Source organism: Microcebus murinus, chromosome 18 (genome assembly GCF_040939455.1).
Source record: "Microcebus murinus isolate Inina chromosome 18, M.murinus_Inina_mat1.0, whole genome shotgun sequence".
Classification (NCBI taxonomy): Eukaryota; Metazoa; Chordata; class Mammalia; order Primates; family Cheirogaleidae; genus Microcebus; species Microcebus murinus.
The window spans coordinates 12,133,904-12,157,091 of record NC_134121.1 but is presented as its reverse complement, the minus strand read 5'-3'; the positions used below and the strand labels follow the sequence as shown (position 1 = coordinate 12,157,091).

The 23,188-nt window shown below is 54.0% G+C and overlaps 4 protein-coding genes across 6 annotated transcripts; 3 read left to right on the top strand and 1 right to left on the bottom strand.

The window, feature by feature from the left end:
• Positions 1-399: 399 nt before the first annotated feature.
• On the top strand, positions 400-2,441 carry GABARAP (GABA type A receptor-associated protein). Its single transcript, XM_012776891.3, has 4 exons — positions 400-573; positions 1,148-1,226; positions 1,367-1,485; positions 1,932-2,441. The coding sequence occupies exons 1-4, from the start codon at positions 484-486 to the stop codon at positions 1,995-1,997; spliced, it is 354 nt and encodes a 117-aa protein (XP_012632345.1). The 5' UTR covers positions 400-483; the 3' UTR covers positions 1,998-2,441.
• A 1,588-nt stretch (positions 2,442-4,029) lies between these two features.
• PHF23 (PHD finger protein 23) lies at positions 4,030-8,442 on the top strand. Its single transcript, XM_012776920.3, has 5 exons — positions 4,030-4,269; positions 5,844-5,875; positions 6,026-6,118; positions 6,702-7,539; positions 7,643-8,442. Exons 1-5 carry the CDS (start codon positions 4,236-4,238, stop codon positions 7,855-7,857), a joined length of 1,212 nt encoding a protein of 403 aa, XP_012632374.1. The 5' UTR covers positions 4,030-4,235; the 3' UTR covers positions 7,858-8,442.
• A 583-nt stretch (positions 8,443-9,025) lies between these two features.
• Positions 9,026-17,944, top strand: DVL2 (dishevelled segment polarity protein 2). Of its 2 annotated transcripts, none has more exons than XM_012777052.2 (15): positions 9,026-9,438; positions 12,442-12,511; positions 12,800-12,945; positions 13,076-13,173; positions 13,305-13,440; positions 13,573-13,663; positions 13,811-13,880; positions 13,987-14,126; positions 14,208-14,284; positions 14,881-14,948; positions 15,096-15,224; positions 15,331-15,462; positions 15,593-15,772; positions 16,562-16,780; positions 16,916-17,944. In XM_012777052.2, the coding sequence occupies exons 1-15, from the start codon at positions 9,245-9,247 to the stop codon at positions 17,362-17,364; spliced, it is 2,199 nt and encodes a 732-aa protein (XP_012632506.1). In that variant the 5' UTR covers positions 9,026-9,244; the 3' UTR covers positions 17,365-17,944. The 2 variants fall into 2 exon arrangements, with proteins under 2 accessions (XP_012632506.1, XP_012632495.1); XM_012777041.2 differs by having other exon boundaries at positions 9,027-9,438; positions 13,076-13,185.
• A 73-nt stretch (positions 17,945-18,017) lies between these two features.
• Positions 18,018-23,164, bottom strand: ACADVL (acyl-CoA dehydrogenase very long chain). Of its 2 annotated transcripts, none has more exons than XM_075994112.1 (20): positions 23,024-23,164; positions 22,873-22,948; positions 22,549-22,614; positions 22,389-22,480; positions 22,237-22,301; positions 22,006-22,140; positions 21,472-21,616; positions 21,114-21,243; positions 20,889-21,014; positions 20,396-20,594; positions 20,069-20,173; positions 19,552-19,638; positions 19,411-19,473; positions 19,214-19,315; positions 19,042-19,139; positions 18,883-18,955; positions 18,724-18,796; positions 18,565-18,637; positions 18,400-18,475; positions 18,018-18,325 (listed from the first exon to the last, which is right to left on the bottom strand). In XM_075994112.1, exons 2-20 carry the CDS (start codon positions 22,890-22,892, stop codon positions 18,185-18,187), a joined length of 1,869 nt encoding a protein of 622 aa, XP_075850227.1. In that variant the 5' UTR covers positions 22,893-22,948; positions 23,024-23,164; the 3' UTR covers positions 18,018-18,184. The 2 variants fall into 2 exon arrangements, with proteins under 2 accessions (XP_075850227.1, XP_012632557.1); XM_012777103.3 differs by having other exon boundaries at positions 22,389-22,461.
• Positions 23,165-23,188: the final 24 nt, after the last annotated feature.

Genomic DNA, 23,188 nt, shown 5'->3' with positions numbered 1-23,188 from the left:
GCTAACCTTGTACTTGTCTGCTGTTCTATGTTATTTCCGAAAAGAACTTGGCGAACCAAGTCATATTATGATTACCATCTCTTACCTCTTTTCATTCCCAGCTTTGTGGGTGTGGGGCGGAAGGTCAGAAAATGGGTTTTTAGTTATTTTCCACAATAGCAAAGGCCAGCCACCTTTGCTACGTCGCTTGCGTAGTTCACAAATCGATGCCAAAGCGATTACGCCGATGGCGTGAGGGGGGCGGTCAGTGGGTGGTGCTACGCTGGCAGCGTTGCTGCCGCTGGGCTAGAGGCGTATCTTAGCAGGTTGGGCTGCCCCCGATAGCTGGGGGCGGGGTTGGTGAATAGGGAAGTGGCGCAAATTCGTGGATCGCTCCGCTGAATCCGCCCGCGCGTCGCCGGCGTCGCCACCGCCCCCCGTCCCGGCCCCCCCCCCCCGCCGGGTTCCCGCAGCCCAGCCCGGTCCAGCCCGGTTCCCGGGAGGATGAAGTTCGTGTACAAAGAAGAGCATCCGTTCGAGAAGCGCCGCTCTGAAGGCGAGAAGATCCGAAAGAAATACCCCGACCGGGTCCCGGTGAGGACAGTAGCCAGGGCCGAGGACTTGGGACGCTGACGCTGACGCCACAGCCTGGGTTTGGGTCCGGGACTGGCTGCGCGGGGATCTGGCTGCCGGCTGTGGTGGGCTTCGTAGCGAGCCTGAAACTGCTGTCCCTGGGACCGAGGGTGAAAGGAGTGGGGTAGCGATAGAGCGGAGGATGAGGGGATGTGGACGGGAGAGAGAAACCTTGGCATTCGTGTGAGTGGAGGCCTTAGGGAGTTTGACAGCCCGAGCTTCACATGGTCATCCCCCCAGTTAGCTAGGATTGCGAGGTTGAAGCTCTAGTTGGCCCAGACAAGTCGTCTATGATTGAAAGAGTTGTTTATTTATTATGGCGCCCTGTTCAGGGCTTGATCCTGGGTATTTATTTAGGTAGCTACAGTCGGTGGGGTCAGGATCTCTGACACTCTGCTGTACCGCGTGTGCAGAGACAAAGAAATTAGTCTGGGGTAGATTTAGGTGCTAGGAATATTGTTGCTTGAATTCTTGACAGGTGGAGCTGCAGGGTTGTATGCCTTATGTTTCCTAATTTTCATTTTTCCTTTATCAGGTGATAGTAGAAAAGGCTCCCAAAGCTCGAATAGGAGACCTGGACAAAAAGAAATACCTGGTGCCTTCTGATCTCACAGGTGGGAACCTGACCCAAGACCCAGCTTTGCTTTCTGTGGGTGGGAGTACAATCTCTGTGGGAGGAGGCTCCACCTACCAGCTGTTCTTTTGAAGGTATTTATGATTTCTGTGACTTTCTTGTACCTTGTATCTTTGGCAGTTGGTCAGTTCTACTTCCTGATCCGGAAGCGAATTCATCTCCGAGCTGAGGATGCCTTGTTCTTCTTTGTCAACAATGTCATTCCACCTACCAGTGCCACGATGGGTCAGCTATACCAGGTATGGCAACTAGGAAGCAGTGTAGGCTTTGGGGAGGAGTCTTGGAAGATCTTGAGGGAAAGAAAGTGTTAGATTAGCAGTTCTTGGATTAGGTGGCTAGCTTGTCTTAAAATTTCATGATAGTTTTAGGTTGGGGGTTTAAAGAGGACATTGTGAGTAGAGAGAAGGGAAGAGAACAGTGAACTGAAGGAATGGTTCTGATCAGTACTCCCCCAGGTCCTCCTCCCCTTTGGAAGGCAGCAGAGAACACTTTGAGATCTTTTGCTCAGAATTGCTATAGGAATGATATCTGCTTGGTTGCTTGCACATGGAGTCAGTGAGGGAGAGAGTCAGGCATTGGTTTTGGAGGTCTTCAAAAATAGTTTTTGAAGAACATGTCTGGCTGGTGGTTGGTTCAAGTAACTGAAACCTGGTTGCCTGAACACCATTTTCTACTTTCACCCCAGGAACACCATGAAGAAGACTTCTTTCTATACATTGCCTACAGTGATGAAAGTGTCTACGGTCTGTGAAGCTGCTGCCCCTGAGGTGTGGGGGGGGTTCTCATTCTACAAAGAGAGAGGTGGCCCCTCTTCCTTGACTTCCTCCTCCTCCTTCAGGCTGAAACACCACCTCTTTTCTTCAGGACCTGCACTTCTTAATGTTTAAGGTCTTCTCTCCAGCTCCTCTTAGCAGGAGGGGTAATGGAGGAGATGGCCTCTTGTACCTCTCCTTTCTCCTTTCTTTCCCTTTCTCTGCTCACCTTTCCCATTCTGCTTTAGATTTCTTGATTGTCAATCTCAGTCACATCCAGTGATTGTTTTGGTTTCTGTTCCCTTTCTAACTGCCCTAGGGGCTCCGAACCCCAGCAATCCCTTCCTTTCACTACCTTTTTTTAATGGGGGTAGTTGGAAGGGACTGAAATTGTGGGGGGAAAGTAGGAGGCACATCAATAAAGAGGAAACCACCAAGCTGAACTGAATTTTGCCTCGTGTTGCCCCGTCACCCTTTTGTTTTTTAGTTTCGTGGAGGTGTCATGGGCTTCAGTGGTGGGGAAAGAGGAGGAGTAGGTACAGGTTGGAGGGATAGAAGTATATTTTGGTTTATTCTGTTCACGTTGGGCTTTTCCCTGTCTCTGTACAGGGGTGATTTTGTTGTCATGGAACACTCTGAGTATCGTTTCATGAAATTTTCTTTCTTTCTTTCTTTATTTTTTTGAGACAAAGTCTCACTCTGTTGCATGGGCTAGAGTGCCGTGGCATCAGCCTAGCTCACAGGAACCTCAAACTCCTGGGCTCAAGCAATCCTTCTGCCTCAGCCTCCTGAGTAGCTGGGACTACAGACACACGCCACCATGTCCGGCTAATTTTTCTATTTTTGGTAGAGACGGGGTCTCGCTCTTGCTTAGGCTGCTCTCGAACTCCTGAACTCAAACCATCCACCTGCCTCGGCCTCCCAGAGTGCTAGGATTATAGGCATGAACCTCTGTGCCTGGCCAATATTTATTTATTTTGAGACAGGCTCTCACTCTTTTGCCCAGGCTTGAGTGCAGTGGGGTCACAGCTCACTGCAACCTCAGACTTTTGGGCTTAAGTGACCCTCCTGCTTCAGCCTCCTGAGTAGCTGGGACTGCAGGTGTGTGGTACCATGCCTGGCTAATTTTTCTATGTTTTGTAGAAACAGGGTCTCAACTATGGTGCTCAGGATGGTGTGGAACTCCTGGACTCAAGCGATCCTCCCACCTCCATCTCCCAAAGTGCTAAGATTACAGGCATCAGCCACCAGGCCCAGCCTATGTATGTGTATATAAAATACGTATATAGAACTAAATGTTAAAAATATTGATATAAAAAAATTCTATTTTTTACTGTGGGTTCTTACAAAAGAATGTTTGAAAGTACCTGTTTTAGATAAAAACATCCAGATTAGTTTTTTAATTTTGTTTTTTAAAGCCAGTCAAATTTAGTCATCCAAATTTGTTATAGCGTTTTCGATTAAAGAGCAGGAGATTTTCGTGAGTGGGGGCCGGTAAAAGGACTGTTTTTAGTTGCATGTCTCTTGGCCAGACTGTCGGCGTGTGCGATCCAGTGGAGTGGAATCTGAGGGAGGGAGAAAACTGGGAGGAGGGCGCCATTATCACCAGAAGAACTTCATGTCCCGACAATCATTTCTCCGACTGGCCGGAAGTGGGGCGGTCCCCAAGTGGAGAAAGACTATGCAGAAAGGCAGTATGGTGGCCGAGAGTTCTAATGCTTCTTCCTCTTTTTTTTTTTTTGGTCCCGCCCAGCCTACATTTCCCAGGGGCCTGCGCGTGCTCTTCCGCGCTATCGTCTTGCTCCCAGTACCCCCGCCACTCCCCGGGGGAGGGGAGCGGCGTAGTGCGCCTGCGCCAACATATGGCTTGCTGGGAACTGAAGTTCTAGAGGCTTATGCAGTCCTCTTTCCGCTGTCCCCGGACGAACTACAAACCCCTTGGTGCATTGCGCCTCGGCGCCGGCGGAGGGAGGGGGGAGAGAAGAGGAGGGAGGGAAGAGAGAAGAGGAGGAGGGAGCAGGCGGCCGGCGGCGCGGGGGGAGGGGGCCCCGGTCCGGGAGTGCGGGAGGCAGTGGTAGAGGGAGGTGGCGGCAGCGGCTAGCGGACTTGAGTCTCGACCAGGCTGAGGTGGATACTTCTGTGGAGCGAAGCAGTAGAAGCACCAGAGCACTAGAGGCGGCACTGGGATTCCCGGCTCAGGGGAGGGGGGCGCCGGACCAGGAGGAGGGGAGGGGGCGATGCTGGAAGCCATGGCGGAGCCCAGTCCCGAAGGTGAGGTCTCGACCGGCACCGAGCGCTGAACCGGCGGGGGGTGGGCGAGAAAGCAATTGGCAAACTTGGAGGTCGAGCCCCGGAGCTCAGCGGGGGAGTGTAGGGAGGGGGTCGGGGGCCTGGCCCTGGAGGTGGGAGGACGACGAGTTGAGAGACCTTGGAGAAAGAGGAGTGGAAGACTGGGTTGAGGTAGTTGGTGATCAGACACTGTGTGTGGGGGGAGGTGGGGGAGCGAAGGATAGGAGCTGGAAACCCGGAGCTTCGGGGGTTAGGGGCCGAAAGGGCCACCGGCAGGTTGGGGCCCTGGAGCTGGGGGAATCTGAGGGCCGGAGAGTTGTTGAGGAGGGAAGACGTACAACAAGACTGAGTGAGGGGCCCAGTAGTTCGCCGAGGTGGGGGAGTTTGTGGCTGCGGTGCCGGAGCGCCGAGTAGTTGCCGCCGGAGGATAGCCCGGTGATTGTTGGAGGGGTGGGCAGGTAGTTGTGGGGAGAAGAGAGGGTCTGGGTATTGTCTGCGGTAGAGGGACCTGTAGTGGGGGTTAGTTGTGGGGAGAGAGAGTGGGGAAGCGAGGCGAGGTGGGTAGTTGAAGGGGGCGGTGGGGCGGGGTGGGGGGGTTAGGACCGGCGACTTGTGTGTGTGGGGGGTGTTGGTTCGTGAGGGTTAGAGCCTGGGAGTTGCGGAGGATGAGGGGGCAGCGGCGGCAGTAGCAGGGGCTGCTGTGGAGAAAGTATCTTGTTGGGGGGAGGGGGCTAGAGTTTAGGGGGTCCGTGGCTTGGTGACTTGGTGAGTACGGGGGTGGGGGGGTGCGTCGGTCATAGAGAGCTCGGAACAGGGCCCGGGGGCCCGGCAGGGAGCCCGAGGAGCTCGAGACGGGGAGGGGCCAAAGCCCCGGATGGGGGCGGAGGGACGACGAAATTGTGGGGAGCGCGGTGTGGGGGGCAGGTGGGGCCGCGTCCGGGTTGGAGCTCTTTGGTCTGTCCCGGACGCGAAGTAGCGTTGGATGTGTGTGCCTGTGTGTTGTTTGGGGTGGGGGTGAGGGGCGCGTCGGGCCTCGTGCTCGAGTAGAAGGGAAAGGGCCGGAGGGCGGGGAGCGGTTCAGCGTGGTCATCCTGGACCCTGGGGGCCGGCGGGCGGCGTGTGCGGTCTCAGAGGGCCCGAGGCGGTAGAGCGCGGTCGGGTAGGAACTTGGGTCTCCGAGCGCGTGTGAAGGACTGGGGGCGGGCGGGCGGCGGCCTGGGCTCGGTCCTGGGAGCGGTATGGCGGGGTGGGGCGCTGAGAGATCCGAGTAGACTAGAGTCTATAGAGAAACCGTGTGTTGGGGGGGCGGGGCGCCGGGCCTCCGGTTGGGGGAAGGGGAGCGCTATAACGAGGCCTGAGAGGGCGCCGCGCCCAGGCTCCGCCCCTCGTAGGGCGGAAGGGGGAGCAGGGGCGGGTCCATCACAGCTGGGGGCCTGCTCGCTTGGCCCTGGGACCCGGGAGAGGAGGGGGTTCACTTGCGGCCGACAGGGTTTAGAGTTGAGCTTTTACACAGATTGCTTCTTAATGTCTTGACTCAGCTTTTATTGCTTTTACAGATCCACCTCCGACCCTTAAACCAGAGACTCAGGTGAGTTTTCCTTTACCTTTGCAGTATAGTATCACTGCCTGACATTCCCTCTTTCCCCTAACCCTTCTCTGCCCTTTCTAGATTTCTCACTTAGGGCCCTTCTTAAACTCGTGTCTAGATTCCATGTTATCCATGTTTCCTTCCTTTCAGCCACCAGAGAAACGGCGGAGAACAATAGAGGATTTCAACAAATTCTGCAGTTTTGTTTTAGCCTACGCTGGTTACATCCCCCCTAGCAAAGAGGTAGGGACAGGAGGACGACTGACTTAAGGCTGGTATCCTAGGACTATAGAGGGGCTGTTGCGGAAATGGGACTGTATTACTTTATGGGAGGAGCCTCTCAGAAATTATATGTAAGACAAGGGAAGTTGGAACTCTTAGAGGTGGGGTAGGAAAGCTGGTATGGAGAGAGGAGATAGCTAGTTTGAGCTGCAATGATAGGCAGAGGGGACTTAGAGGCTTTGGTCAAGGTTTTGGCATGGTTTTGGAAGGTGTTTTTCACTAAATTTAGGAAGCTGAAAATAGTAACAAAGGAGGGAGTACAGAAATACAGGGATAGAAATATGGCTGTAGCTTGGGGAATACAGTGTTCAAAGGCCCTGTGGGGGCAGTGGGGAGATGGTTAGATCTTGAGGGTGGAGGGCACATGACAGAGGGAGATGCTGATGGGAATTGGTGTGGTAGTAAGTTTTCTGAGTGCAGTGAGATTTGGTGGTTGAGTAGGATATTTTAGGGTAGATCTAGGCCCTGGTTTTCAGACTGGGTTTGTGGAGGGGTTGAGATGACACTGGGCTCCTACTAATCCCAGTCTTTTACTCCTTTTAAGGAAAGTGACTGGCCAGCCTCTGGCTCCAGCTCTCCATTGCGAGGTGAGAGTGCAGCAGACAGTGATGGCTGGGACTCGGCCCCCTCAGATCTTCGAACCATCCAGACCTTTGTCAAGAAAGCAAAGTCATCTAAGAGGAGAGCTGCCCAAGCAGGTCCCACCCAGCCAGGACCCCCAAGGTCCACTTTCTCTCGTCTCCAGGCCCCTGACAGTGCCACTCTGCTTGAGAAGATGAAGCTCAAGGACTCTCTTTTTGATCTGGATGGGCCCAAAGTGGCATCTCCACTGTCCCCCACATCCCTGACACATCCCTCCCGGCCCTCTGCTGCTCTCACCCCAGTGCCCCTTTCCCAGGGAGACCTTTCCCAGCCTCCTCGAAAGAAGGACCGAAAAAACCGAAAGTTGGGGCCAGGATCAGGGGCTGGCTTTGGGGTGCTTCGGAGGCCTCGGCCAGCTCCTGGTGATGGGGAAAAGAGGTCTCGAATCAAAAAGAGCAAGAAGCGGAAGTTAAAAAAGGCAGATCGAGGAGATAGACTCCCACCTCCTGGGCCTCCCAGGGCACCCCCCAGTGATACAGACTCTGAAGAGGAGGAGGAAGAGGAAGATGATGATGATGAGGAGGAGATGGCAGCAGTGGTAGGGGGTGAAGCCCCAGCCCCTGTGCTCCCAACACCCCCCGAGGCTCCTAGGCCCCCTGCCACAGTGCACCCTGAAGGAGCCCCTCCCACCGACAGTGAAAGCAAGGAGGTGGGCAGCACTGAGACAAGCCAAGATGGAGATGCCAGCTCTAGTGAAGGTGAAATGCGGGTAATGGATGAGGACATCATGGTAGAATCAGGTGAGAGGTTTGGGGCTACCAAGAGGCAGCTGGGGTGAGGGGTTGGGGGTGTTTTGGATCCAAGAGCTTAGGCAGAACACCAAACAAACCTTCTTTTCCCTAGGTGATGATTCATGGGATCTGATCACGTGTTACTGCCGAAAGCCCTTTGCAGGGCGGCCCATGATTGAGTGCAGCCTGTGTGGGACGTGGATCCACCTCTCCTGTGCTAAGATTAAGAAGACCAATGTCCCTGACTTCTTTTATTGCCAGAAATGCAAGGAACTGCGGCCAGAGGCCCGGCGGTTAGGGGGCCCTCCAAAATCTGGAGAACCCTGACAGCGATAACTTTAAGCTGGAACTTTCAAATGACAACATGACTTGGGAACTGAGCCTCAGGGTCCTCAGCCTACCCCCTGGAGCTTGGATACTGTCCCCTTTTCAAGGCAGGAATTCTCAAAGGAGACTTGTTTGAAAATAAGTGTCTCAAATTCCTACCTGATCTATCTTCCCCACTCTGTGAACTTGAAATCGACCCATTACAGTTGGGGGTGGGAGGCTGGCTGGGTCTGTAGACACATAATCTGTCTCTTGGTCCTGTCACCCATCACTTTCTGGGCCTGGGTTGGAATTGGGATGGAATGGGACAGTTGTCTATAAAACTCTAGTGTAAATATAGCACTCCCCTCCCTCATCTTTTCTTCTATTTCACTCCCCATTTATTTTCTTCTCCACCGGTTGTATTTTTAATTTTGGACTTCCTCTTTTGGGCATGGTAGCTCAAAGGTGGAGTACTATAGCCTGGCCAAGCAAGGAAGGAAAGCAGAAAGGTGATGATTCTCACTCACCTTTTTTGTTTTTAATATTGGCCAGCAGTTTGTACAGACAGCCTGCGTGTTGTAAATAAAGCAGAGTGGGCTCTTTCGTGTTTTTAGCCCTCACTGACTGTCCTGCTTGGGAGGGAGGCTTTGGAAAAGCCGGCTGAAGACTGGCTGGAGGTGGGCCTAAAACCCACCTCAAAATACAATTCAAAAATGACACGCCTGTGGGTCACCCTTAAGATACTCTGGAGTAGCCAACCCTAGCCCTTAATCGGATGTTTCTGTCCCAACACCAGTCTAGGCCCTTCCACTATCCCCACTATCAGTCTCTGCATTAACACTCCCGCTGGTCAGAGTTGTTTCGCGTTCCCGCCTGAGTGGGGTAAACCGGGGTGCCAGCCGTTGCCTGTTTCCTGAGGGCAGACTCCAGTTTAATCTGGGTGCTCTCAGGACCCCGGCCAGGAGAGGTTTGGGGGCGGGACTGTTTAGGGCTGGGAGGTCGTAGCTGAAGGCAGCGGTCACGTGGCGGGGGCGCTGGTGAGTGGGGCGGGTCACGTGACTCAATAGATTCACGTGGCGAGGACGGCAGAGGAGCGCGGGGTGGGCGGGCTTATGTCACGTGACATGGGGAGAGATGGGCGGGGACCTGGAGGGCGCTCGCGAGGTCGGCGGCAGTGGCGCGCGGCGGCGGCCGAGTACGCGGCTTTGGGTCGCATCCCACGGGCCGCTCCGCCCCTCGCCGCCACCGCGCTGAGCCCCCCCCCACCTTCTTCCCTTTCCATCTCTAGGGTTTTGGGTTGGTCTTGTCCGCGCTCGCGCGTCGGTTTGCGAGTGTGCGCAGGCGCGGCGGGGGCGATTAGCCCCGTTGGGTGGGCGGTGGATCCCGGGAGCGCGCGGGCGAGACCATGGCGGGCAGCAGCACAGGGGGCTGTGGGGTCGGGGAGACGAAGGTGATTTACCACCTGGATGAAGAAGAGACGCCCTACCTGGTGAAGATCCCCGTCCCCGCCGAGCGCATCACCCTCGGCGATTTCAAGAGCGTTCTGCAGCGGCCCGCGGGCGCTAAGTACTTTTTCAAGTCTATGGATCAGGATTTCGGGTGAGCGCGAGGCCTAGATGGGACCGATAGGAGCAGTGCTAGGGTGGATTGGACGACATGGTGGGGCACACATCTGTTCTGGGCCATACTAGAATCTTCTGGCTATGGTGGAGCGCGGTTGTACTATGCTGAGGTAGATTGGCTATCCCAGGATGGACAAGGTTATGCTTGAACAGATCGAGACTCGGAGCTCTATAGGAGGACAAATTGGGGTATACTAAAGCAGGTTAGGGAAGATTAGGCTACACAGGAATAGATAGGGCACACTGGTTAATTTTGGGATATTCTGGACTATACTGAATAGATTAATCTATCTTCTGGTAGTTTAATACGTTCTGAACAGTCTTGTAGCACACAGGCTACATATTCTGGATTTTCTTAATATAGATTGGGCTACATGGGGGTAACTTTGTGACAATCTGGCCAATACTAGGGCAGATAGGATTGTTTTGGTTATTCTAATTAGTCTATACTAATGCAAAGAATGCTCTATTAGGATGTTCTAGGATTATCCTGGAAAAACAGGCCATTCTGGACTCTACTGGATTTATTGGTTAATCCTTGTTTCTCTTGGGATCAGACATGGTTTTATTGGGGCGCTCAGTGTAGGGGCAGACAAGGCTGTTTGGGCCTATGCTAGTATAGACAGCTGTATTGGGATATTCTAGTCTATATTGGTGCATGCAGCAGCATGTTGATACATCGTGGGCTGTGCTGGAATAGATTGGGCTATCTTGGGGGAATTTGGGACATTCTGGGCTATCCTGGGCTAGACTGGGACTGTAAATAATGGAGAGTAAGCTCTTTTGTGTTTATGGCCTTTGGGACTGAGCCCTCTGGGTCCTCAACCTCCTGTTTTTGTTTTGTTTTGTTGAGACAAGAGTCTCACTCTGTTGCCCTGGCTAGAGTGAGTGCCGTGGCGTCAGCCTAGCTCACAGCAACCTCAAACTCCTGGGCTCTGGCAATCCTCCTGCCTCAGCCTCCAGAGTAGCTGGGACTACAGGCATGCGTCATGCCCGGCTAATTTTTTCTATATATTTTTAGTTGGCCAATTAATTTGTATTTTTAGTAGAGACCGGGTCTCGCTCTTGCTCAGGCTGGTCTCAAACTCCAGATCTAGAGCGATCCACACACCCAGCCCAACCTCCTGCTTTTTTGAAGGCAGGTTAGATTAAGTTTGGGATAGTGTGGGTTCTAGAAGAATTGAACAAACTGGACTGTACCTGGAAAAATTGTTCTATATTAGGAGAGTGATGCTATCTTGGAAGTTGTCTTGGATTTAAATCAAGATTCTTTTATTTGTCAGCAGTGTAATCTTGAGTAATTTATTTAACTTTATTCCTTGATCTCTTCCTCTATGACACAGAAATAATCCCAGAATAAAATGCTTAGTTTAGGTGCATGAGTGGTGATTGTCGTTATTAGTATTGAAACTGGCTAGTCCATAAACTAGGTTATGATGATACAGAATAATTTGTCTTGGAGTAGATTGAGCTATGTTAAGATTGGGTTATGCTGGGAAGAATACTAATTTATGCTTAGACAAATTGGTAGTGACTGAGTTGTCTTGTCACATTGATGGGTGGATTAAATTGGCTTATATCCAGGCTCCCAGAACCATGTTAGGCTAAAGGGTTAATCAAACAAGATGTCCTTATTTGGGGTTGAGGATGTGTATGTAAAAGAAAGAGAGAGAGGAGGAACTAGGGCTTAGAGTCTCGTGGTTTATATGTTTATTAATTTACTTAACAAATACATGTTAATGCCTGCTAAGTATTAGATACTGTGCTGTGTGGCCAATACATAGTGTTGAACAAAATGTTAACAATTTGATTTTGTGGTTGAGAAGAAGAGGCAAGTCCAGTCCACCTCAAGGAATCCATGGAAGATATGACCTCCAATCCTGGGCTTTGGGATCTGTCAGGCCAAGCATATAGGTGCAGAGCTGCTCATGCCTGTAGTCCCAGCTACTTGGGAGGCTGAGCTGGGAGGATCGCTTGAGACCTGTAGTTCAAGGCTGCAGTGAGCTATCATCACACCACTGTACTGCAGCCTGGGCAATAGAGCAAGACTGTGTCTCAAAAAATGAAAAAAAATTAGGCATGGTGGTATACCTCTATAGTGTCAGCTACTCAGGAGTCTACAACAGGAGGATTGCTTGAGCTGTATTGTGCAATGCCAGTTGGGTGTCTGAATTAAGGTAGGCATCAATATGCTGACTTCCTGGGAGCAGGGGACTACAAGGTTGCATAAGGGAGGTGTGAATAAGCCCAGGTCAGAAACGGAGCAGGTCAAAACTCCCATGCTGATCAGTAGTGGGATCATGCCTGTGAATAGCTACTGCCCTTCAGCCTGGGCAACGTAGTGAGGCTGCCATCTCTAAAAACAGAAAACAAACAAACAAGCAAAGACATTGGTTATTGGAGAGTTTTGTGCCAGGTGAGGATGAGGAGAATGGGAAGGCTGGCTTGGAAACTCTCAGCCCAGTGAGGAGGTACTAGTTTTTGATCTAATGGGTATTTTTACCTAGGCAAAGACAACAGCTTTGGACAGCTCTCTGGAAGTGAATTACAGAAAACTAAAGGAAAGTGTAAGAGTAGAGACAAGATGAGGATCAAAGTGTTTTGGGGGAAAGGTATGTAAGTAATAGGAACAGGGTTGAGGGGAGGCTACCAGCAAGGCTCCTAAGTTAGATATTTTGGGGAGCTTGGTAACCACAGAGGATTGCCTTTGAAATTGGACTGAGAGGTTTGATTCAGACTCAAGGATGTCTTTGTAGCAGCCCTGTGCCCCTGAGGATGAACTGAGGAGAGAAGGAGAAATAAGGAAAGGGAATTGAGTTTGGAGATTTCTTGGGTGTAGGAGTGAGTTGTTTCAGCATAAGAGAAGAGGACTTGGACAGGGCAGGAGAAAGTCAACATCCTTGAGCTGGATAAAGATTTCAAGAATCTTTGAATGGGATCGCAAGTCTAGCTCACTGAGCTCTATCTGGTCTCTTGGCAGGGTGGTGAAAGAGGAAATTTCAGACGACAATGCACGCCTCCCCTGCTTCAATGGAAGGGTGGTATCCTGGGTAAGGGACCCTGACTCTGAGGACCCAGTCCCCTCACTACTGCCACGCTCCTCCAAGCTTCAGTTCTGTGTCTGTAGTCCTCCCCATCCCAAGTGTTGGAGACCTTGGCTTTTTGCCTGAGAGCCCCTCCGTCTTCTCCTTCTGGAGCCTCTAATACTTGCTACTGCTTTTTTGGGTTGTTCTCCAGGCTCTCTCAGACTCTATCTCTTTTCAAATCCTTTCTCTTACTGCCATCTCTTATACCCCATCTCCCAATTGAGCTGCTTTTTATCACTTGCATCCTTCTAGCTAGTGTCATCAGATAATCCCCCACCTGAGATTGCTCCTCCAGCCCATGAGCCTCGAACAGAACTGGTGCCTCCTCCCCCACCGTTACCCCCTCTGCCACCGGAGAGGACTAGCGGCATTGGGGACTCGAGGCCTCCATCCTTCCAGTGAGTCCTTTGGATTCTTGAGCCTAGGGGAGGGAGGTGACGAGGGAATCCAAACCCCTTGGGACGAGAAGCTGAGGATTTGGAGCCCTGTTCTCCTGACATGGGTTGGAAATCATTTCTGCCCATCTAGCCCTAATATGTCCAGCAGCCATGAAAATCTGGAGCCTGAGACGGAAACCGAGTCAGTAGTTTCACTGAGGCGAGAGCGGCCGCGCAGGAGAGACAGCAGTGAGCATGGCGGTGAGGGGCAGGCCCTGGAGGCTGGTAGCCTGGGGGCCAGGGAGGGCTGGGCCAGACCCTGGGCTTGGTGGGAGTGAGGAGTGGGAGGCCTGGTTCCCAAGCTTCATGTTCATATGCAGCTGGGGGCCACAGGCCTGCTGGCCCCTCAAGACTGGAGCGCCACCTGGCTGGGTACGAGAGTTCCTCTACTCTTATGACCAGTGAGCTGGAGAGTACGAGCCTGGGGGACTCGGACGAGGACGATACCATGAGCAGGTATGGCTCTACTCATCTCCCCAGGGCTTCCAGCTCCCTGTCCTCCCTCCTTCCAGTCAATACTGTCTGTTCTTTCTCTTGGCCCCACGCCCACCTCAGCCTGTAAGTGCTCCCCTTCCCACCTCCTGACAGGTTCAGCAGTTCCACAGAGCAGAGCAGTGCCTCCCGCCTCCTTAAGCGCCACCGGCGACGGAGGAAACAGCGGCCACCCCGCATGGAGAGGGTGAGGGGGATCCCCTTGGGCGACTGGGATTTGAAGAAGGTGAGGGCATGGACCTCAGTTTAGACAGTCCTAGGACACAGACAGAGCCCAAGGCTTATCCTGGGTTCTTAAAGGGCACTGCAGCTCCTTCCCCTTTTCCCACCGCAGAGCTCATCCTTCAGCAGCGTCACGGATTCCACCATGTCTCTCAACATCATCACAGTCACGCTCAACATGGGTATGGAGGGAGCCTGAGGCTGGGGGAATGGGGAGGACCTGGTCTCCAGGGTTCTCTATGGTCCCTCAGCTGGGGCTTCCCCTCCTCACATGAACTGTCTCCACAGAGAAGTATAACTTCCTGGGCATCTCCATTGTGGGCCAAAGCAATGAGCGGGGAGACGGAGGCATCTACATCGGCTCCATCATGAAGGGTGGGGCTGTGGCAGCCGATGGGCGCATAGAGCCAGGGGACATGCTTTTGCAGGTGTGCTGGGGCAGGACCAGTGGGCAGGGGCTCTCTGTAGCCATCCCACCCTGCCTCTGACCAACCTCCCCCGACGTCTAGGTGAATGACATGAATTTTGAGAACATGAGCAATGATGATGCTGTACGGGTGCTGAGGGACATTGTGCACAAGCCGGGGTGAGTCTCGGAGTTGGTCTCAGGTCCTCAGTCCTGTTGTTTTTTTCTCTTTTACCTGTTGTTTTGTAGTTTTAATAAGTGGTGAGACATAACACTCAATACATGAAATGAAAACACATAATGTAGTGAATGATCTTAGAGTGAATACCCACGTTACCACCACCTAGATCGTGAAATAGCTCTACCTGCACTGTCCCTTCCTGTTGCCACCCATCGCACTCCCCGTAGGGTTAGTCACTCTCCTGGCTTCTTTGGACATCACTGTGGCAAATGTTCACTTCACTTGATAGTTTACCACCCATAGTTTACCATCCTTAAACAATACAGTTTAGTTTCACCTGTTTTTGAACTTTCTGTGAGTAGAATTGTGCAGCGTGTACTCCTTTGTTTCACTCAGCAGTGTGTTTTTAAGAGTTATTCTTGATGGTGAGTCATCCACATTGTGGAGCCTTCCCACCCTCACCTCTGGCCCAGCCATGTATATGCTCTTTTCTTGTTGCCCTCTTTCTGTCTCTCAGTTCATTCTTGTTCCAGGCCTCTGCCCTCCTGAGGCCTCCTCCCGCACCACCCCCTGACTGGCCTCCTCTTCCCCACAGCCCCATCGTGCTGACTGTGGCCAAGTGCTGGGATCCCTCCCCCCAGGCCTATTTCACCCTCCCCCGAAGTGAGTGATGCTCAAGGAGGTGCCTGAGGCTGGGGCTGGTGGAGGAGGGGCCAGGTAGAGGCAGGCATCAGAGTCTGAGTCAGGGTGGGACAGGGCTGGTTTTTTGGGACTGAGAAGTGGTCATCTTGGTGGCCTTCTTTGTCCCAGATGAGCCCATCCAGCCAATTGACCCTGCTGCCTGGGTGTCACACTCCGCTGCACTGACTGGTACCTTCCCAGCCTATCCAGGCTCCTCGTCCATGAGCACCATCACTTCTGGATCTTCTTTGCCTGATGGTAAGCCCCTAGCACAGCCCTCCAAAAGGCTGACCGGTGGTGGCCTGACCCGCCACTCCTGTGTAAGGGGGTCCTACCCCTGATAACTCATTGTCTCCTCCACCAGGCTGTGAGGGCCGGGGCCTCTCCATCCATACAGATATGGCATCTGTGACCAAGGCGATGGCAGCTCCAGAGTCGGGGCTGGAAGTCCGGGACCGCATGTGGCTCAAGATCACCATCCCTAATGCCTTTCTGGGTACAGCTGGGCCCTGGGCAGGTGGCATGGGGAGGAGAGGAGGAGGTGACCAAAGCTGGGAATAGCACAGCCAGGGGTGAGGGCAAGTTGGGAGGAGACCCTGAGGCCTCTTTCCTCTGGCTGCTCCCAGGCTCTGATGTGGTTGACTGGCTCTACCATCACGTGGAGGGCTTTCCTGAGCGGCGGGAGGCTCGCAAGTATGCCAGCGGGCTGCTCAAGGCAGGCCTGATCCGACATACCGTAAACAAGATCACCTTCTCTGAGCAGTGCTATTATGTCTTCGGGGACCTCAGCGGTGGCTGTGAGAGTTGTGAGTGCCCCTGGCCCAACCCTGGAAGTTCAGCTCTGCTTGCCTTGTTCTCCCTCTCCAACCCCAGACCTTGCCTGGAAACCCAGCCAGGGCCACTGAGGACAGGTTGAGCAGTACATGTCCTGTATTAGGTCCTACACTGGCCCAGGTGGGATTTGACGTCCTCCCACGTGCCACTGGACAAGTCCTATACCACGTGTAGGGCTCTGTCTGCTGTCGAGGAAGGTCCCTCTTCCTGAGACCCACAAGAGCATATGGGCTAGTGGTGGCCCTGGCTGTGCCCCTGCCCCGATGGCAGCAGTAGGTGGGGAATTTCCTGTCAGAGCCCCTTGTGACCCCCATTTTAACCCCCATCATGGGTTTGTCTGGTCCCAGTTCCCCTCCATTCAGTATTCGAGGCCATGGCCTCTTTTTTTTTTTTTGAGACAGTCTTGCTTTGTTGTCCAGGCTAGAGTGAGTGCCGTGGCATCAGCCTAGCTCACAGCAACCTCAAACTCCTGGGCTCAAGCAATCCTCCTGCCTCAGCTTCCCGAGTAGCTGGGACTACAGGCATGTGCCACCATGCCCGGCTCATTTTTTGTATATATATTAGTTGGCCAATTAATTTATTTCTATTTATAGTAGAGACGGGGTCTCACTCTTGCTCAGGCTGGTTTCGAACTCCTGACCTTGAGCAGTCCGCCCACCTTGGCCTCCCAGAGTGCTAGGATTACAGGCATGAGCCACTGCACCTGGCTGGCCATGGCCTCTTGAAGCAGTGATTTCTTATTCTCTTCCCCTGCTTTCCAGACCTAGTCAACCTGTCTCTGAATGACAACGATGGCTCCAGTGGGGCTTCAGACCAGGACACCCTGGCTCCTCTGCCTGGGGCCACCCCCTGGCCCCTTCTGCCCACCTTCTCCTACCAATACCCAGCCCCGCACCCCTACAGCCCCCAGCCCCCACCCTACCATGAGCTTTCATCGTACACCTATGGTGGGGGCAGTGCCAGCAGCCAGCACAGTGAGGGTAAGTCACCCCAGATACTGATACAGCCAGGGTCTGAGGGCGGAGCAGAGCGGAACCAGGGGGAAAGGCTGGGGCGTGGGAAGCCAGCGCAGCTGGGCTAGGGCTCAGTTGCCCCATCCCCACTCCCCCCCACAGGCAGCCGGAGCAGTGAGTCGACACGAAGTGATGGGGGGGCAGGACGCACAGGGAGGCCCGAGGAGCGGGCCCCTGAGTCCAAGTCCGGCAGTGGCAGTGAGTCCGAGCCCTCCAGCAGAGGGGGCAGCATCCGATGGGGTGGGGAACCTGGTGGGACTGGTGATGGGGGTCCTCTCCCCTCCAGAGGCTCAAGTGGGGGTGCTCCCAATCTCCGAGCCCACCCAGGGCTCCATCCCTATGGACCACCCCCTGGCATGGCCCTCCCCTATAACCCCATGATGGTGGTCATGATGCCGCCACCCCCACCCCCTGTACCCCCAGCAGTGCAGCCCCCGGGGGCCCCTCCAGTCAGAGACCTGGGCTCTGTGCCCCCAGAACTGACAGCCAGCCGCCAAAGCTTCCACATGGCCATGGGCAACCCCAGTGAGTTCTTTGTGGATGTTATGTAGAGCCCACTGTGGGGCCTTGTTGGGTTTCCACCCTGGGCCCATCCAGTCTCGGCTTGGTGCTCCTGTTTTGTGATTAGGTGTCTTGTCAATCACATGTTCCTTACTCCTCGCAGTGCCTGGGCTCAGCCTGCCAGCTGCTGTGGAGTTGTTGCCACTGTGACTCTCACCAGCAGTGCCTGGTTCCTCCCCCTTCTCTTAGGGGTAGACAAGGGACCTTTGGTTACTTTTAGCTTTACTGTTTTTTATAAGCCTTTTTGGGGGTTAAAATAGACTTTTTTACATTTTGGGGACTATTTTTTTAATAGACATTTCCTCTTTTATATGAAGAATCCCCATCTCCTGGGACCCCTTTTCTAAACCCAGAATGTGACCTCCTCCTCTAGTTGCCCAGTCGGCTCTGCCTTGCTGCACAGTGTGGGAGGTGGTCAGTGGTACCCTGGGAGGAAGTGGGTTGGTCACCCTAGACAGCAGTCCAAGAAAGCTGGGGTATTTGGCATTTGGGGCCACGTAGCTGCCTTTGTTACTTTATTTATTTTAGTCACTTGTATAAAACACCAAATAAAGCAATAGAGGCAAACTCCCCACGCCTCTGGCTCCTTTCTTTGGGAGGGAAGCAGGCAGCTGAGGGAAAGAACTGAGACAGCAGCAAAGCATGACTTGTTAGAAACTTTATAATTTGTGAGGCAGTAAGTGCTCCTGAGAGCAGGCACAGTTCTGGGAGCAGCAGGCCCTTGAGGGCAAACCAGGGCCCCTAGGGAAAGGGGCCTTGGTTTTGGCTTAAGAAAAGGCACATAACACGCCAGGGCCTGGCTGGGAGTACTTAGAAGCCGAGCGGGTTGCTGGTGACCATGCCACTTCGCTCCACCAAGGCTGTGGAGATGCTTTTGAAGTTCCGGAATAGCTCCTGTTGCTGGGGGTCAGACTGCAGAGCTGCCATGTTCTCCCGGATCCGGGCTGCAGCCTGAGGAAAGAGGGAAGGAGGGGTTCAGGCTTGTGCCTTGAGACCCCACCTACGCTTGGCAGTCCGAGTCTCACCTCAGTACACCAGGTGTCACAGAGCATTTTCTCATGCTGGGCTGTGGGGTGGCCCTCACTCAGGGATCTTGAGGCCCTGGTGGGAAGCAGGAGGAGAAAATGAATCTGGGCTGTGACCTGGCCCATCCCCTCCTGTGGCACACGTCTCCCTCACTGCTGCCTCACCTGGAGAGAACCACCACCATGGCATAGAGGTCAATGGCCCCATCTGCCAGACGCTGCAGCAGGAACTGTTCATCTGTCAGGTAGATGGGAGAGGGGTGGGGGGCATTAATTTGAGGGAGAGAAAAGGGAGGGGGGTGGGAATGGGCCGAGCTCACTCACTGACAATCCCCTTCCTGTGTTTTATCAGCTTGGCCTCCACCACAGTGGCAAACTGCTCCAGAGCCTGTACTGCCTGAGAAGATGGGGAAGGTGTGCAGGGCTCAGAAGGGCTGCACCAGCAGCTCTGGGCACAGCCTCACCCCCACCTTGACTACTCACCAGCTCTCCACTCCGGCTCAACTCTGGGTGGACGATTCCACTGAGACTCAGGCCACTCCCCAGTCCTGCCCGTCTTAGAAGAAGGGGGAGAACGACTGGTCAGTTGGCATACATCGCCCTGCCCTGCCCTGCCCCGCCCCGCCCCACCCCTAAGCCTACCTCCTCAGCTGTTTGCCAGCCTCTCCTAGCAGGAGGCCAGCATTCCCGAAAGGATTCTTAAGAGCACTGCCAAGCCCAGAGAGCTCCTTTCCTTTGTCCTTTGAGGGAGGAGGGTCCAACAGTCAGGACTCACTGTCCTCCCCACCTCTTCCCCCCTGTTCTCCTCTCTTACCATGCAGCCCTGCAGAGCCACAAACAACCGGAGAATGTCGTTTGTCCCTTCAAAGATGCGGAAGATGCGAATATCTCGGAGCACACGCTCTACCCCAGTCTCCTACCACCGGGGAAGACAGATCGTAAGCTCCTGCTGAGATGTGCCTACTCATTCCCAGCCCAACTGAGGATCATGCAAAAAGGACCACCTTGTACCTTCATGAAGCCCATGCCCCCCATGATTTGGATGCACTCATCTGTCACCTTCCAGGCTGCTTCCTAGGGACAAAGAACCAGATGAGAACCAGGCTGATCTCCCAAACTGGACATTCCCTCCCAGCATGCCTGGGGCCTCACCGAGGCAAAGATTTTGCTGATGGCGGCTTCTATCTGGAAGTCTGTGGAGCCCTGGTCCATGTTGGCACTCACCATGTAAGCCATGGACTGAAGTTGCATGGTTGGGACATGGAAAGGAAAGTTGAAAAGGGCTGCATCAGACTCAACCTGATCACCAAATCTCTCAGACCAGGTCTGGCCTAGCTCCCCAGGCCCTTCCATTCACCTTTAACTCTGTGGTCAGGTCAGGCACATCTAAACATTTGGTCCCCTGAATCAGTTCATTGGTGCTTCCAGGCACTTGACTTCTTGAAAGGGGTGGGGTGGGGGTAGAGTTAACTTCTGGCACCTCTGGGAAGCACCTCAGCAGAACAGTATTGTTCTCGTCCTTCTGCAGAAGCTGAGCTGGCTATGCCTCCCCGCATCCCCTAGGGCATTGGTGTAAAGCTGGAGACCCACTGCCCCAGGTGCTGCTGGGGGTTGTAGTCTGACCGACTGGGAAGAAAGCCTCAGGGGCTCCAGGGAAAGGGGCCCTCACCTCAGTCACATACTGCAGCGTAGCCATCCGGGCCAGCTTCTCCTGGATCAGCCCAAAGTTGTGAATTTTTTCCCCAAACTGGGTACGATTCGCAGCATGATCCACCTGGAAGAGAGTACATGCATCCCATTATGGTTCACTGTTTCTGCAGTTTCCCTGAGAGTGGCTGGGGATGGGTCCAAGGTGGATGGAGAAATAACATAGCAGGTCTGGAGCTGCTAGGGGGCAAGGTCTGCTTTGGGGAATGCCTGCATGGGAACAGGAACACATGGAAAGGAGGTTAGTAATTTTACTCAGGCTAGCTAGTGACATAGGCAGGGTACTCACCGCCTTGGCAATGATGCTTCTCATGGTGCCTCCAAGAGCTGCAGCCATACCAAACCTTCCATTGTTGAGGATATGCATGGCAACCTTGAAGCCGCCCCCCACTTCACCCAGCACATTCTCTGCTGGCACCCGTACTCCATCAAAGAACACACTTGCTGTGTTGGAGGCCTTGATGCCCATCTTTTTCTCAGGGGGCCCACTGTGACAGGACAGGATAGGAAAGCAGAGGTGTGTTTAACAGATTGCTGCTGGTATTCTGGGAACACTTCCTGAATGCCCTGAGGACTAAGGAGGCTGGCTATGTCCTGCTACCACACGTTGGACTTGGTTGCTAGAGCTAATACTTTAGATCAGTTCTATACATGTTAATCCCAAAGGGCACATGCTGTCTACCTGCTTTGGCTTTTGTACACACCCCCAAGGTGACCTGTAGCAACCACCTGTCCTGAGCACAGGACTGCCTCCTTGGTCCTTCCTCCCCAAACCCACTCACTGGGTAACACCCCCAAAGCTCTTCTCCACCACAAAAGCTGTGATCTTCTCCTTCACGGTCCCTGTGGCTGCATCTGTAACTGGAGTCTTGGCAAAGACTGTGAAGATGTCTGCCAGGCCCCCATTACTGTGGAAGAATGAGAGGGCAGTCAGGACATGGAGGACCCAGAGCAGTGGGGCACGGGACTGGGCAGAGGGGAAAAGGGAGAAATGGGAAGAAGATTGCCTGATCCAAATTTTAGTTCCATTGAGGGTGTAATATTTTCCACAGGGGCTGGGCACAGCGGAGGTTCGGATGGAGGCTGCATCTGACCCACTTGAGGGCTCGGTTAGACAGAAAGCGGCCAAAGTTTCCCCTGTGGGAGACAGGTCTCCTTTACCATGAGTTCTGTTGGGCACCAGCGTTCCCTCAGCTGGCTTCCTCATCTCCCCAGGCAGTTCCCCCTTAACACCTCTGGCAACATCCAGTTTATAGCCTCCCCCAACTAAAATGCCCAGCTATGCAGTGATCTAAGTGCCAACTGGCCTAATCAGTACCAAGCCCAAGACACCCCCAATCCCTGGGTCTCCTAGAGTTGTCTCACCAGATGCCAGTTTGGGGAGGTACTTTTCTTTCTGGGCCTTCGTGCCAAAGAGCAGGATGCCTTTGAAACCGATGCTCTGATGGGCCCCCAGGGTAATGCCCACGCCAAGGTCGTGCATGCCCACAATCTCCACCAAGCGGGTATACTGGAGGGGAAGCAGGCATCTGGGGCTGTAAGTAGCTTCATGGGACCTGCCCTTAGCAGGAAAGTATGGGCAACAGGGTAGGGCATGATGTGGGCCATCCTCACAGAATGAGTGTGGAGAGAAGGAAGCCAGACCACGAAAGTCTGGTAGGAGAGAGACTTCCTACTATCCTCTTGTCAGGCATTCCCCAACTTGAGATTTAGAAGTACTTGGGAACCAGAAGGAGGTGCATGTAGATGGTGTTATGGTTAGAGGGGTGAGTGTGTATGTTTCACAGGCCCCCAGGGCAGGTGCTTGGAAGAGACCTTAACCCTAGGGATGAAGAAAGAGATGAATCTGCCAAGCTGGAGTATGGGGATGACAAGAAGTGGAGAGAGGGCTCCCCTCACCTGGGTGTTGCAGAGGCCTACACCGCCCAGCTCACTGGGCACTTGCAGACCAAAGGCCCCCAGCTCCTTGAGGCCCTGCAAAGTGGTTTCTTCTACCATCTCCAGAGTGTCATTCTTAGCAGGATCATTCACCTCCTGGGGAAGGCACATGGATGCCACAGCCAGACTCCATTTAAGCTCCTTAATATCTCCACCCACCCCATCAGGGACCAAGCCCCATTCATTCCTCACCTCGAAGAAACGGGACACGGGCCCAACTAGCTCTTTGAGAAATTGTGTCTGCTCCTCGTTGAGCACTGCAATATGGGGGACCAGGCCGGTCAGGCGAGGCTATCAGGGAAAACCGTCCTGTCCCTCCCCAGCTCTGACAATCTTTTCCTTACCAGACGGGAATGGGAACACCTGATCCGTGATGAGCTGGCCCTTGAACATCCCCACAGCAAAGGACTTAGATTCCTGGGCAGGGAGAAGGGAGCTGAAGGGAGCTGGCTCAGGTGGGTCTGCCCTGGCCTAGGTCTACCCAGCGACCTTGGGACTACATACCGCCTTAGCCCGTTTTTCCCTGGTCGAAGCTTCAGAAGACAGGGTGTCTGACTTGTCCCGAACTGCCTGGAGAAAGGGGTGGTTATCAAGACAGATGAAGCGGCTTCCGGTGTGCCAAGGAGAGCACAGGGCAGGGACTGGGCGGGTCGGTTACCTTTCACCCAGTTTCACCCCGGGGCACCCTGGCTTGCCCTTTCCCCTACTTTCGGCGCCAGAGCTGTCGGCAGGTGACTCGCACGAAGAGGGACCCCTGCCGGCAGCGGGGAGGTGGGAGTCGAAGCGGCCCCAGTTCGGACACCCTCTACTAAGCCCACTGTCACTTACCTGGGCGGCCGCACTGGCATAGGGTCGCCGGGCAAGGCAAAGCCGGGGCTGTCCCAGGAGCGCACCGGGCCGCGAGCTGTAGGGAGTAGGGGTTCAGTCTTGGCCGGCTACCGAGACCCGCTGCTCCCCGTCCCTCATGTCATACACGGACCTTCCGCCCCCCAGCCTCAGCAGCTGCCGCCCCGCGCCCGGAGCCATCCGAACCGCCTGCATCTCCGAGATCTCCGGCTGGGCTGCCGCTGCCGAGGGCGTAGACCTAGCTCTCGTGTCCCTCCTGCTCAAGACTCAGTACCCCTATCCCTGACTCATCTTCCAC

Excerpts from the sequence above, each read along its gene's own strand:
- GABARAP (XM_012776891.3), top strand. The coding sequence starts at position 484 with ATGAAGTTCGTGTACAAAGAAGAGCATCCGTTCGAGAAGCGCCGCTCT. Across the intron at positions 1,227-1,366 it reads GGTGCCTTCTGATCTCACAG|TTGGTCAGTTCTACTTCCTG; the intron begins GTGGGAACCTGA and ends TATCTTTGGCAG. Across the intron at positions 1,486-1,931 it reads CGATGGGTCAGCTATACCAG|GAACACCATGAAGAAGACTT; the intron begins GTATGGCAACTA and ends CTTTCACCCCAG.
- PHF23 (XM_012776920.3), top strand. The coding sequence starts at position 4,236 with ATGCTGGAAGCCATGGCGGAGCCCAGTCCCGAAG. Across the intron at positions 5,876-6,025 it reads CCCTTAAACCAGAGACTCAG|CCACCAGAGAAACGGCGGAG; the intron begins GTGAGTTTTCCT and ends CCTTCCTTTCAG. Across the intron at positions 7,540-7,642 it reads GGACATCATGGTAGAATCAG|GTGATGATTCATGGGATCTG; the intron begins GTGAGAGGTTTG and ends TCTTTTCCCTAG.
- DVL2 (XM_012777041.2), top strand. The coding sequence starts at position 9,245 with ATGGCGGGCAGCAGCACAGGGGGCTGTGGGGTCGGGGAGACGAAGGTG. Across the intron at positions 15,225-15,330 it reads TGGATCTTCTTTGCCTGATG|GCTGTGAGGGCCGGGGCCTC; the intron begins GTAAGCCCCTAG and ends CTCCTCCACCAG. Across the intron at positions 15,463-15,592 it reads CATCCCTAATGCCTTTCTGG|GCTCTGATGTGGTTGACTGG; the intron begins GTACAGCTGGGC and ends GGCTGCTCCCAG.
- ACADVL (XM_012777103.3), bottom strand. The coding sequence starts at position 23,085 with ATGCAGGCGGTTCGGATGGCTCCGGGCGCGGGGCGGCAGCTGCTGAGG. Across the intron at positions 22,949-23,023 it reads CTGAGGCTGGGGGGCGGAAG|CTCGCGGCCCGGTGCGCTCC; the intron begins GTCCGTGTATGA and ends TACTCCCTACAG. Across the intron at positions 18,476-18,564 it reads ATGGTGGTGGTTCTCTCCAG|GGCCTCAAGATCCCTGAGTG; the intron begins GTGAGGCAGCAG and ends GCTTCCCACCAG.